Source organism: Gymnoscopelus braueri (assembly GCF_963280865.1).
Source record: "Gymnoscopelus braueri genome assembly, chromosome: 3".
NCBI lineage: Eukaryota > Metazoa > Chordata > Actinopteri > Myctophiformes > Myctophidae > Gymnoscopelus > Gymnoscopelus braueri.
Window position 1 is genome coordinate 45457573 of NC_137612.1, and position 13271 is coordinate 45470843.

General features: G+C 43.1%; 1 protein-coding gene across 1 annotated transcript; it reads left to right on the forward strand.

The window, feature by feature from the left end:
- Positions 1-12401: 12401 nt before the first annotated feature.
- LOC308081984 (putative peptidyl-tRNA hydrolase PTRHD1) lies at positions 12402-12782 on the forward strand (the record flags this gene model as incomplete). Its single annotated transcript, XM_080423594.1, has 1 exon — positions 12402-12782. One exon carries the CDS (start codon positions 12402-12404, stop codon positions 12780-12782), a length of 381 nt encoding a protein of 126 aa, XP_080279720.1.
- Positions 12783-13271: the final 489 nt, after the last annotated feature.

Sequence of the window (13271 nt, forward strand, 5' to 3'; positions counted from 1 at the left end):
TGTGAAATGCTGTGGCATCCAGGGAGTGTGTGTGCACAGTTTCACTGGGATCAAGCCAACGGTGCCAGAGATTAGCTGTACACAGACAGAATGACACACACACACACACACACACACACAAGGACGGACGGACACACGGACGGACGGACAGGGGGCAAAACATACTCACTCGCCATGCCTTTCGGCCTGGCTAGTGTTCCAGTTCCAATTTTGTTTGCTCATTTCTGTCATCACTTCCAATTTCACTTGCTTAATCTGTATCCTATTTGAGTTCTCTCCTGTCCTGATTGGATCAAATTGGTATCCCCACTTAAAAATGCATTTTGCAACACTCTATAGCAATGATTACTATTAGAATATAGGGTTATTGTCTCCGCCAGGCCAAAAGGCATGGCGAGAGAGTATGTTTCGCCCCCCGTCCGTTCGTCCGTCCGTGTGTCCGTCATTCTGTCTGTGTACGGCTAATCTCCGGCACCGTTGGCTTGCTCGCAGCAATGCTCGCAGCAAAACTGTGCACACACACTCCCTGGATGCCACAGCAGAACCTCTGCCCCGAATTTTTCACATGGGCCTTTTATAGCGCCACCAGGAGGCCGATTTGTGCAAAACATATTTTTTGACAGTACTCCTACATATTTTGTTCAAAAATCCCGCAAATCGGTACACAGTATCTCTATAGTCATTAAACAAAACGAGTCTTTAAGATTTTTCATATTCCATCCTGATTGGCTAAAAATGGCTTCCAAAGTTTGCAGGACTGCTCCGTTTTGAACAAAATGCCTCAAATCATGAACACAGCATGCAATTTCCTTGAAATTTTGCAAGCGTATTTCCACTATGCCGAGGAAGAAATGCCACTTGAACGTTTTCAAATCAGCCTCATGGTGGCGCTATAACAGGCCGATTCGTGTTTTTACCTATAACTGCACCGATCTGTGTAAGACTTTGTAAGCGCACTCCCTAGAGGTCAAAGAAAAACCCTTGCCCTGCATTTTTCACATCTGCCTTTTATAGCGCCACCAGGAGGCCGACTTATGTAAAACAATTGTTTTTATATTACTCCTTCCGATTGTATCCAAATTTCACACAAATCGGTACACATGATCTCTATAGTCATGTGATCAAGACGGATGTGTTTGCTTTTTCATATTCCATCCTGATTGGCTAAGATTGACATCTAAAGTTTGAAGTAGTGGCTTGTTTTGAACAAAATGCCGCAAATCATGAACGCAGCATCCGATTGCGGTCAAACTTTGCACGCACATTCACACTACGTTGAGGAGCAAATGCCACCCTTTTAACATTGGCCTGTTATAGGGCCACCAGCAGGTCTAATTTAGCAAAACCATTTTTTTGAACAAAATGCCTTTTTTGAACAAATGGCAACCTTTTCACATTGGCCCATTATAGCGCCACCAGGAGGCCACGATAACCTACCTGACCTGGCGGAGACCTGTGCTCCGAGGAGCACTTTCTCTAGTTTGACACTTATTTTACCAAACAATATCACTTACCCATCCTTTAATACTTTGCATTGGTTTCATTATAAAAACCAACAGACAGACTTGACCACTTTCAACCTGGCTTGCCTATTTTTCCCAAAAAATATTTTCAAAAAAGTGTCCATTTTATTTTCACTACTTTTGCAAAGCACTGTCATACAGTACAACATTACCCAAAATATGAAATAAGGCATTCATTTAAGGAGAAATTGTTTTTGTGCAAGCTCCATCGTTTTGTTTTTCAGAAAGAGAAAGAAGAGAAGAGGGGGGGGGGCAAGGAGAAAATAATTAAACTGTAAATAGATAAACATAAAAAAGATAATAAATGTGCAGCACAAGTGAGATGCAAAATGTATTCAGTTCTCAACATAGTGTGTGTGTGTGTGTGTGTGTGTGTGTGTGTGTGTGTGTGTGTGTGTGTGTGTGGGGGGTTTGTTTGATGGATGGATGGATGGACGGATGCGGATAGCTGTCTGTCTATTTCCAGGGTGTTGACTGTGTGTGTGTGTGTGTGTATGTGCGTGTGTGCATGTGTGTGTGCGTGTGCGCGACTGGTCGGATAGATGATGCTGCAAGTCTGTCTGTTATGCTGCACTCTATGCCTCTGGATGGATAGTGTCTGTCCATCTGTTTGTTTGTCTGTCAGTCAGTCTGTCTGTCTGTCTGTCTGGATGGATGGTGTCCGTCCGTCCGTCTGTCTGTCTGTCTATCTGTCTGTATGTCTCTCAGTTGACAGGATACTGACAGAGGCTGAAGGGCAGCACATTCCATCACTGCCTAACACACACACAAAATATTAAATCTCTCAAACTGGACAAAAGCAGTTGATGTTGAGCTGTGATTGACTACACCTTAACCGGACCATCATTATTTAAAAATGCTGTCATGACTTATAAATCACATCAGCCCTTATCCCCTAAAAGGAGACTTAATTCTCTTCAAGTCAGCGCCCCCAAACTTTATGAACAAACTAACGTGGTTCAAAAACATAAGAATTAACAAACCCCACCCCCTTCCACCAGCATTTCTTTTAATTCCAGGGGACCCCCTGGAACATCCTCAAGGACCCCGGACCACAATTTGAGGTCCACTGATCTGGACCGGGAGTTGAACCCATCAACCCTGATGGGTGTTAGTGGTACAGTGATTGGACCAGTTCCAAGGATGTGCATGTGTTGTCAACTAAACCTCAGCCTGGAACACTCAACCACTAATAAACTGAAATCGAAGAAAGCCTAAATCATGCACACCAGCTATTGCAACACAATTAAGAAGCAATACCATGCAATCACTTAGAGAAATATGAAAAAGCTGCCTCTATTAGTCGCTCCAATACAGCACATGAGCAAACAGATCTCCTATTCACACGCAGAGCCCAAGGCAACCACATCAGTGGGTTTTTACACATAGTGTGGAAAAGCAGATGAATCCATAGTAGCACAGAGGTACTGAATAATTAACATCATAGTATTTTTTCATCAACTTCATTATTTATTTAACCATTTTCCTTACATTTGTTGATTTCTTTACACTTTACACATCCTTTTATTAATCAATAGTGCAAAATTACCATGCCAGTTGATGATAAGAGCTGTGATTGACCAGGCCTTTTAAAATCATATTGACCACTGAATGTTTTATTTATGACATTTGTGGGGTCTTGAGAGCTGGTTCTCAAGCACGCACACGCATCAATTAACATGAAAATACACATACAGTATACTATAGATAGATAGATCATCAACTTTATTTACACGTAGTCCAATTGTCTACATAAGCTATCATCACACATCCCATATCATGCATACTATATCATACTCATACATGAGCCAGGTGTCACCACTCACCAGACAACAATTTGACAGTTTCATTCTGTTCACTGTAAACTAATAATACCCAATCACAGCAGCGCATCAAGCCAAGCAGCCAGACCGCATTCTTCCTATTATAGCACTCTGAAAATGGCACTTACTGGATGAATGACACAAGATCCTTATAATCTACACTCAGCCTAACTACTAGGGCCTACAGATTTATATGCAAATTAATCATAGCAGCCTAATTATGTTTAATTGGCTCATGTGCTTATGAATAGCCTACTGATTAGACTGTTTGTTAAACACAGTGAAATTATCCTTATTCACATGGGACATGCAGGGACAAGATACTGAACCATAGGCTATAATGATCTGCTCTGTTCATTGAGCAAAAACGTGAAGTTTAAACAAATTCCAGTTTTGCAAAGTGGAAAAAAAGAAGAAAATCGTATTTGTGGCAAAACAAAGAGAACAATGTAAACCATATTACATCCAACGAGTTGCAAGAATAAAATAAGGAAAAATGTTTAATATGAAAGAAGAAAGAAAGAGGAAAAAAATGTCACAACAAAATCAAAGGAATATGAAGAGAATGTTTTGACGTGTGGCTCCAACAGGCTGCTGCGCCGCGGTCCATCAGAAGATGTTCAGATTAAACAGCAGGTACAGTTTAGACTTGAACACACGTCAAAATCCCAACCTGGGAGAGCAAATCCTTTCCCCCAAAACAAAATATAGCCTATAGGCTACATAAAAAAGCGAAACCAAAACAGAGTTCAAGGAAAAAAAAAGAATGCGAAGAAAAAGAGAACGAGATCAAGAGGGGAATACAGAAACACGACTCACCCAAGAAGCGGTAAAAAGGTGTGAGAGAAGCAGAGCGGGATGAGCGGTTGGTGCCGGGGCTGAAGCACCGACTGCCGGGCTGACGGTGTGTGTGGTGAAGCAGCCGAGCGGGGGAGAGAGAGCAGAAGGAACCGGCTGGAAGGAACCACTTCTCCCTCAGAGAGAGGGGGCATTACTCCTGCACCTTGCAGGGACACGCACAGCTACATTAAATGGGGCGCTTGCAATTTCAGCCTGGCTGGCGTCCCTGTTTTGGGCATGGTGACATTCATTAAAGGCGGAATCTTTCAACATTTTTCAAAACATTGTCAAAAATGTCCACACATTTTCGGAAATTGCCCAAATAGTGCCATTTCTTTTTACTTTTCACAATTTTCCAAACATTTTCTAAGTGTCTAAATGTTTAAAGTTTTTTACGCTTCACAATTTTTCATATTTTTTTTCAAGAATAGCAAAAATAGCCGATCTACATGCTCACAATGTATACTGTAGCAATGCACACTGAAGATCGGCTATTAGAGCAAAAATATTTCATAGGGGTTAAATCAGATGTATTAAAAAGCAGTCAGGCTTATGAAAATGGAGCTGATACAATTTAATTTTGGCATCAAACCATGGATTTATTTTATCACTCAAAAGTGGTTTTATTTATTGAAAATGGACCTGTGCAAACCTGTGAACCTCCCATAAGTCCCATTTAGCCTCTCTGACAAACCACATAGTCCATTCTGAGAGAGAGAGAGAGAGACAGAGAGAGAGAGCGAGAGCGAGAGAGAGACCAGAATTCTGAAGAAATGACAGGAAGGGAGAAATTATACCACGAGTTCCTTCTGTAGTGGAACAGAAAGAACGTACCGTTAAATATGCCAATTCCTGTATAGGACACATACTTATGCTGCACCAACTCCCTTATTTATGTCATTACATTGATTTCATGTTGTCATGTTGTTTGTTGCTTATGTCATAATTGTAATTGTGCTTTAGGCAACACATGTCAAATGGCACACCAATAAAGCCTGTTGAATTGAATTGAGTGCATCAGTGTAGAACCAGACATAATACATTTACTGTGTGTGTGTGTGTGTGTGTGTGTGTGTGTGTGTGTGTGTGTGTGTGTGTGTGTGTGTGTGTGTGTGTGTGTGTGTGTGTGTGAGTGAGACAACATAGAAGAGAAGCGGGATACACTAATAGATAAATAATCTGCAGAACATGTTCACATGAAGCCCCCCTACCCAGTACACACACACGCACGCGCCGCACACACACACACACACACACACACACACACACACACACACACAGACACACACAGGGGGTCAGCTTGCGGTCCTCTGTTCAAGGACATTTCTGCAGAGAGAGAGAGAGAGACAGACTGTTTTGTTTTGCTTTGGCAATTACTGTATAGGTAAACTTATGTTTTCTCATGCCAATAAGGACCCTTTGAATTGAATTGAATTGAATTGAAAAAGAGAGAGAGAGATATGAAGAGAGAGGAAAAAGAGAGATGGAGAGAGATACAGAGAGGGAGAGGGAGACAGACAGAGACAGAGACACAATTAGTGAGATGGAGAGAGAGATACAGAGAGAGAAATAGAGAGAGACAGAAAGAGAAATAGAGGGGTGTCTCTCGACTCCACAAATAAACCAGGACATGGCATGAGTGCAGCACAGGGCTCATAATGTTCCAAGAAGTGCAGATTTGGTACACCTGTTGAAATTAATGATATTCAGCTAATACTACCCTCTTTTAGCAGTGGTTTTCAAACATCTTCATGTCAAAGAGGCCCAAATTAATATGTATTTGGCCGCGGACCCCCATCAGAAAATATTTTTGAAAATAAAGTTGCCTTGCGACGTGTTGTGAGCTTGTTGAACGATCCAAATAGCCGATGCATACAGGGTTAAAGTGGTTGAACTGATTTTTAGGCTGTATAAACTTATTTTGCTGGGGACCCCCTGAAACCCCCCCAAAGACCCCTGGGGATCCCCAGACCCCGCTCTGAGAAACACTGCTCAATTTGAACGTGTCTGGTTTCTAAAAGTGTACATGTGTGAAGAAGATGTGACCAGATAGAGAATAAATTAAGCAGATACATGAAGTATTGGCATAAGACATCATGGCGAGTCTACTGCATAAACACACAGGTTAAAGCCAGGTTATTGCTGTGTGATGACATATTAATATGCATGTAAACGCTCTGATCCAATTATTAACATAACTTAATTATTCCCAGTAATCAGGGTACTGATGTGCAAGTAGACGTGCCCTCTACAGCAGAACACACTGGACCAGAGCTGTGCAATAACATCATGAAACGGCTGCAGGGCTTATGGGCACTGAGCTGTGTTTTCACCTGTACAATACCTTGACTGTTACTGGAAGCTGACATTTTGATGAAAACTATATATCGTTGCTGTCGGGTGGAAACCTTATATATCGAAAACTGTTCCTTTGTTATTATTTTAAAAAGATTTAGAGAGAGAGAGAGAGAGAGAGAGAGAGAGAGAGAGAGAGAGAGAGAGCGAGAGAGAGAGAAACGTTGTGTAGGTAGGCTATATAGGACCCAAGTGCAGAACGCACAGAGGCAGTGCAAGTTCAAATTAGTTGTATTTTCAAAGGACAAGGTCTTATAGAGGTAAAGGGCATTTTGTGCAACGGACAAGTAAGACAAGTACAACAACCACAAACATTAGTACAGTCATGGCCATTGGCTATTAATCAGTCCATTATTCCCCAAAGTACGGTCAGGTAAAGGATGGGGAACGAAGTGTTCAGTAGACGGACAGAGGTACTGTGTTCCCTCTGGTTGGGAGGGGCAGGGAACTGTATGGGGTATCCTGAGGCCATGCGGTTGTAGTGGTACAGTCAGTGTGAGGGTTGTATGTGACGTCTCCAGCTATTTGTGAGGCCTACTTTACTGCATTGCTTTCAAGTCAGGGGTCCTTGAAAAGGTTCCAATGGGTCCCCAGCTAAATTAGCTAACATACTGTTGCTTGGAAATCAGTTAAACCACTTTAACCCTATTTATACTTTGGCTATTTGAAAATAGTAGATCTACAGTATAAGTCCACAACTCGTCACGATGCGACACGTTGTTGTGGGCTTGTAGATCTGCTATTTTCGACAATTTTGGTTTGACAAATCTTACAATAAATGCACGGAATCGCTGTACATAATGTCTGTTTGTTATTCACGAATTATCTCGAGAACCGTCTGAACGTCTGACTTCAAACTCGGGTACATGCATCGCCAACAACCAGAGGGAGTTGAGTGCATGGTGTCGGTCGGTCGTATAGGCGGTTGTCCAAAACCACCGATCTGACCGTTACGCCCATATACAGTATAGCCATATATGGAGATCCGGTTGTCCAGAAATGCCAATCCGACCGATATACCCATATCTGGTCATGCGCATAAATGGGACCAACCGACTTCAAACTCGGCGTGCGCATCGGCGAGGACTCGAAGGAGTGCGGTGCCCGGCGTCGAGTCGTTCGGATAGGCGGTTTCCCAGAACTGCCGATCCGACCGATATGCCCATATATAAATAAATATGGACATCCAGTTGTTATCCAGTTATTGACAATTTTGATGTGAAATAATCGCGACACATTGTCATATTGTTTATTGGTGTCGCTCTTGGTGTGTAACAAACTTAACTCCTCGCTCCTCGGAACAGGAATAAGACACCCTGGCTTCGAATGCTATCAATGCATTGAATGGGAGATTATCACGTTTTATCAGACCATTGAATGGGCGAGTAGGCGACAAGTAGGCGATATACTGACCTACCCGTGATTTATCAGACCATTCATTGGGCATAATCAAGAGCTACTGACCTACTCGGAGGCGGAGCAGTCCCCACAAGATGATTTACGATTCTGTGCCTATCGGTACATAACTCCAACGGCGCTGAGTAGGCTCTAGCGAACGTCACAATGTTCGGTACGGCAACTCGCTTGCTTTAGCTCACTCGGTGGTCCCTCACGTGGTTCCAGTTCGCTTGCGCCTGCGCGCCTCTGTCATGGTCCTAAACCAAAACCGAAACTTTTTAAGTCATCTCCGTCGGCAGGTCAGTATGTCTTGATAACACCCAATGAATGGTCTGATAAATCGTGGGTTGGTCAGTATGTCGCCTACTTCGCCCATTCAATGGTCTGATAAAAGGTGGTGATGTCCCATTCAATGCATTGATAGCATCCGAATGGGGTGAATAAGAGCCCCGACTTGAAATGGCAGCCCGACTTGAACTTGTGGTTCAAGTGAGGATAGAGGGAGGGAGGACATATTAAGGCAATAGACTTTGGCGGGTTCCCTGGAGGAAGGTATGACCCATGTAATGCAGGTGAGGAGAGGTGGATGGGTTACCTCCTGTCACCCTCCTTCAAGGGCAGCAAGGCTGTGATGCATTAGTATGATCGTTATGTTTTGTTTGCAGTTGTTTCAATCATATTAATGTTTTCAAAGGTATGCAAATGAAGCATCCCTGAGGGACGGAACGAAGTAAAGCGAGAGAAGGAGAGATATAGAGGAGGCAGGAGAGGAAGAGTGAGTAATGATGAGAGAGAGAGAGAGAGAGAGAGGAGAGAGGAGAGAGGAGAGAGAGAGAGAGATGGAGTGTGGGTTAGAGCTTGGCATGTCATCAACAGCATGTGTGCGTCCTAAAAATGGAAAAGTTTGGAGCCAATTATTTTTGACAGTGTTCAGAACCGACAGTAATGAAATGTAGACAAACAAATAAACAAACAAACAGACAGACGGACAGACAGACGGATAGATGGATAGATAAACACATGCGGTCAGACTGGTAAATAGACCGATAAATAGACAGACAGATGGACAAGCAGACAGACAGAGAAGTTGGAGTTTTTCAAAGGAAAAAAAAAAGTTTTGCCAAATGGAAAAGTAGCAGATGAAAGGATAGAGACATGCGAGAACTTCTTGTTGATTTAGTTTTGCAGAGAGAGAGACACAGACAGACAGACAGACATAGTTTGTCACAGTTGGTGTGCGGGAGGATGCAGACCAGTGGTTCTCAAAGTGGGGTCCGGGGACCCCCAGGGGTCCTTAAGGGGCTTACAGGGGGTCCCCAGAAATGTGTTAGTATAGCATCACAATCATTTTAACCACTGTATCCATTTATATGTTAGTTATTCAGAAATAGCAGCTGAAATGTGCTATAAAAATACATTTGCCTTACCTGACTGGCCTTGCTAAGCAGCCATGTGTGCGCACGCACGCACGCACGCACGCACGCACGCACACAATTTATTTATTTATTTGGCTGGCTGAAATGTCCGTAGCGCCGAACATTCAGTTTTAGCTCTAATCACCCATTGGCCCCAGAGACTAATAGTCAATACTGTTAACAAACTAATGAACAATTACCAGATGAGTGTCAGATGAGATGAGATTGAGCTCCATGCAATCATGCACTCTCACACACACACACACACACAGATGGATAGACAGATCTTATTTATGATGTAAGCCTTGGAGGAAAGACAGCTAATACAAATGGAGCTGACCTTGTGTGCGTGCGCATGTGTGTGCATGTGTGTGTGTTTGCACGCGCGCGTGTGCACACGTGTTTCACTTCACCTGTCATTTTTATCAGACATTTGTCATCAGTTATGATTTATTTATTATTTTTTTATCAGGAGAGAGAGAGCATACACATGTGTACAGGAGCGCGCGCACACACACACACACACACACACACAGGCATTAAAGGGATAGTTCACCCCCAAAATGACTTTTTTTCTATCGATTAGTCACCCCATGGAGACTTGAATTCATGGATAATTATTTTTTTGTCACATTACTAAGCCAATAACTTGGTGACCGGCAGCGGCTCCAGTAGGAGACACAAAGAGTCTCATTTGTGTCTCCTACCGGAACCACTGCATACCGGTCCGCTGGTCATCAAATTATTGGCTTAGGAATGCGACAAAAAATATCCATGAATTCAAGTCTCTATTGGGTGACTAATCGATAGAAAAAAGTTTTTTGGGGGGTGAACTATCCCTTTAATGTACCCCCCCCCCCCCTGAAAAAAAACATACAAAGTAGAAATATGGAGACAGCAACGACATGCTATAGGCTTACATGATACATATCGTCGATGGAGAAACCTCTCATCTCCATATTCGAAATTTTGTGTGGTGTTTTCGTAAATTAACACCCTACGTGATCATACTACAGTGTCACACAAAATCATCAAAAGTAGCGAATCCACAAGCTTGTAGATCTGCTACCTTTGCTCCTTTTGAAAGTGAATCCTGAAAAGTAGCAGTTTTGTGAGGTTTCCAGCCGACAGAGACGATATATTAAAACGGTACATTTATATGTCTCTTTGGTATCTCCCCCAACCCGCCCCCCCCCCTTTACATTTCAATACAAACTCACTCCATGTGTATTGTACAATAATTGCAGACACTTAATACAATTGCACTGAGATTTCAAAAGAAAAAATCCCCATTACCATTGAGTAAATAAGTTTAGTAAAGCCTATTCACAACATCATTAGCATCATTAGCGCACACTCGAATGACCACAGTAATACACAAAGCATTCAAAATGCAACATATGGCTGTTACATTAACCAGCAGATGCTACTGTATATCTTTCCTCTATTCTCACTTTTCTAATTGAATATGGGGGCTTATCTGAGCTCCCACAGCCCATAAGGTATATAGTTGACTAATCCCTCTTTATTTAATTAACTTTGTAATAAGTTCTGTTTTGTGGTGAATTCACACCCAGGTGTTAATCCTGTTAGTGGCCAGGGACACCCGCTATGGGGGATGAAGTAACCCTTTTACTTTGCTTTGTATTTGTTCATTGAAGTATGTTTGCTGAGCTTCATGAGCTTCCTTTTTAAATATACCACTTATACCTGTGTTTTTTCGCTCAATATTTCACTCTACACCAAATATCTTCACTGAAAATAGCCGATCTACAAGCTCAAAACGTGACGTGAGCTATTTTCCCAGAATGTTTGCCCCAGAATAGGGACACTAGGGTTCATGTGGTCAATATTAACCTGTTATTTAATCTTAAATCTTACAGTGGAAGGCAACTGCGGCCAAAATGACTTTTCTCAGAGGGGTGGCTGATGTCTCCCTTAAAGGGTAAGACCACTTTGGTAGAGGTTTGGGTTGTGTAGTTACCTTGCCATGATGTAACTCCAAAGGTGGGCAAGAAATCAAAAATAATTGCTCCATTGATTAGAAATTGATAATTCAAAATATGCTCCTCATTGACTTACATTGTACGGTAAAACAGCTCTCAAAGTCACTCTTTTAGCACATAAATGAACCCAAACATAGCTGATTCAGACAATATATAACATCACCAAACCCAGTACTGTTTGTTTTTTTAATAAAAATGTCAACTTCCTGTTGATTTTACTATTTGAAGATCTGGATCCGGATCCGCGGATCCAGTCCAGGTTTTCTACAGGAAGTTGACATTTTTATTAAAAAAAAATAACAGTACTGGGTTTGGTGATGTTATATATTGTCTGAATCAGCTATGTTTGGGTTCATTTATGTGCTAAAAGAGTGACTTTGAGAGCTGTTTTACCGTACAATGTAAGTCAGTGAGGAGCATATTTTGAATGATCAATTTCTAATCAATGGAGCAATTAGTTTTGATTTCTTGCCCACCTTTGGAGTTACATAATGGCAAGGTAACTACACAACCCAAACCTCTACCAAAGTGGTCTTGCCCTTTAAGGATAGGGTGAGAAGTTCAGTCACCCGGGAGAGACCGGGAGTAGAGCCACAGCATGCTCCTTCACGTAGAATGGAGCCAGCTAAGGTGGTTCGGGCATCTATGCCTCCTGAGCGTCTCCCTAGGGGAGGTCTTCAGGACATGTCCCACTGGGAGGAAGCCCCTGGGGGCAGACCAAGGACCAGATTGGGGGGTTATATCTCCACGATGGCCTTGGAACGCCTTGGGATCGAAGTGGCTAATGTTGCCCAGGAAAGTCTGGAACTGTTGCCCCCACGACCCGACCCCTAATAGGCGGTTAAAGATGGATGGACGGACGTCAATGGGGCTGTGGTTACACTGAAACATTGCCCAAATTTGGAGTCACACGTCATAAATGACTGAGATCACATGACTGATGTCACAGGCTGCTCATATGAAGTGTCAGATTTAATCTACACCGTTCCTTCCATGATGTGCTTCCTTACTTCTCTCGTCTTCCGATTCATACGTGTATAAATGGCATCGCCGGGATCCGGAACTCCTGGGCGGCTGGTTCAGTACATCGTGATCCGGTCGGATTTAATCCAGGATTTGGGCTGGACCATAGGCTCGATCATAGTTCAAGCATGCCATGCTGCTACTGCAGCCATTCACCTGAGTCAAAATGACAATGACACCAAAGAGTACCTGGCGGACCTGGACAACATGCACAAAGTGATTCTTCAGGGACCAGACGCGGCATCGCTTTTTGCCTTATCAGAGAAACTGGGAGAGAGAGGCATCGCCCATAAGATTTGGTTTGAGCAACCCGAGAACATCCCCACCTGTCTGGCCCTGAAGCCTTATGTCAAAGATATGCTCCGCCCACTGCTACGCAACTTCGAACTCTTCAAATGACAGTTTTGCACGGACAGCAGAACTGTGCACTATGGCCCTGTCTCAAGGTTGGGCCCGGGGACCACCAGGGGTCCAAATGGACCCTTTGTAACTAGTGTTCAAATAAACACTGACGATTTTACCGTGTGGGATGTGTTCTGAGGCCCTTCTCTACTCCATGTACACCTACCTACGACTGTATGGCCATGCACAGTTCCAACCAAGTGATAGTGTGCCTGATCACGAATGACGATGAGACCGCCTACAAGAGAGCCGTGGAGAACCTGACACAATGTTGCCAGGAGAACAACCTGGCTCTCAACGTTGAAAAAAACAAAGAGCTTGTCATAGACTACAGGAGGCCTCGCGGAGAACACTCCCCCTTCCAGATCGGAGACACTGCAGGAGGTGAAGGAGGCATGGCAACGTCTGTACTTTCACATAACTAAAGAAGTCTGGCATGGGCCTCAAAGTGCTAAGAGCTTTCCACAGAAGTACCACCGAGACCAT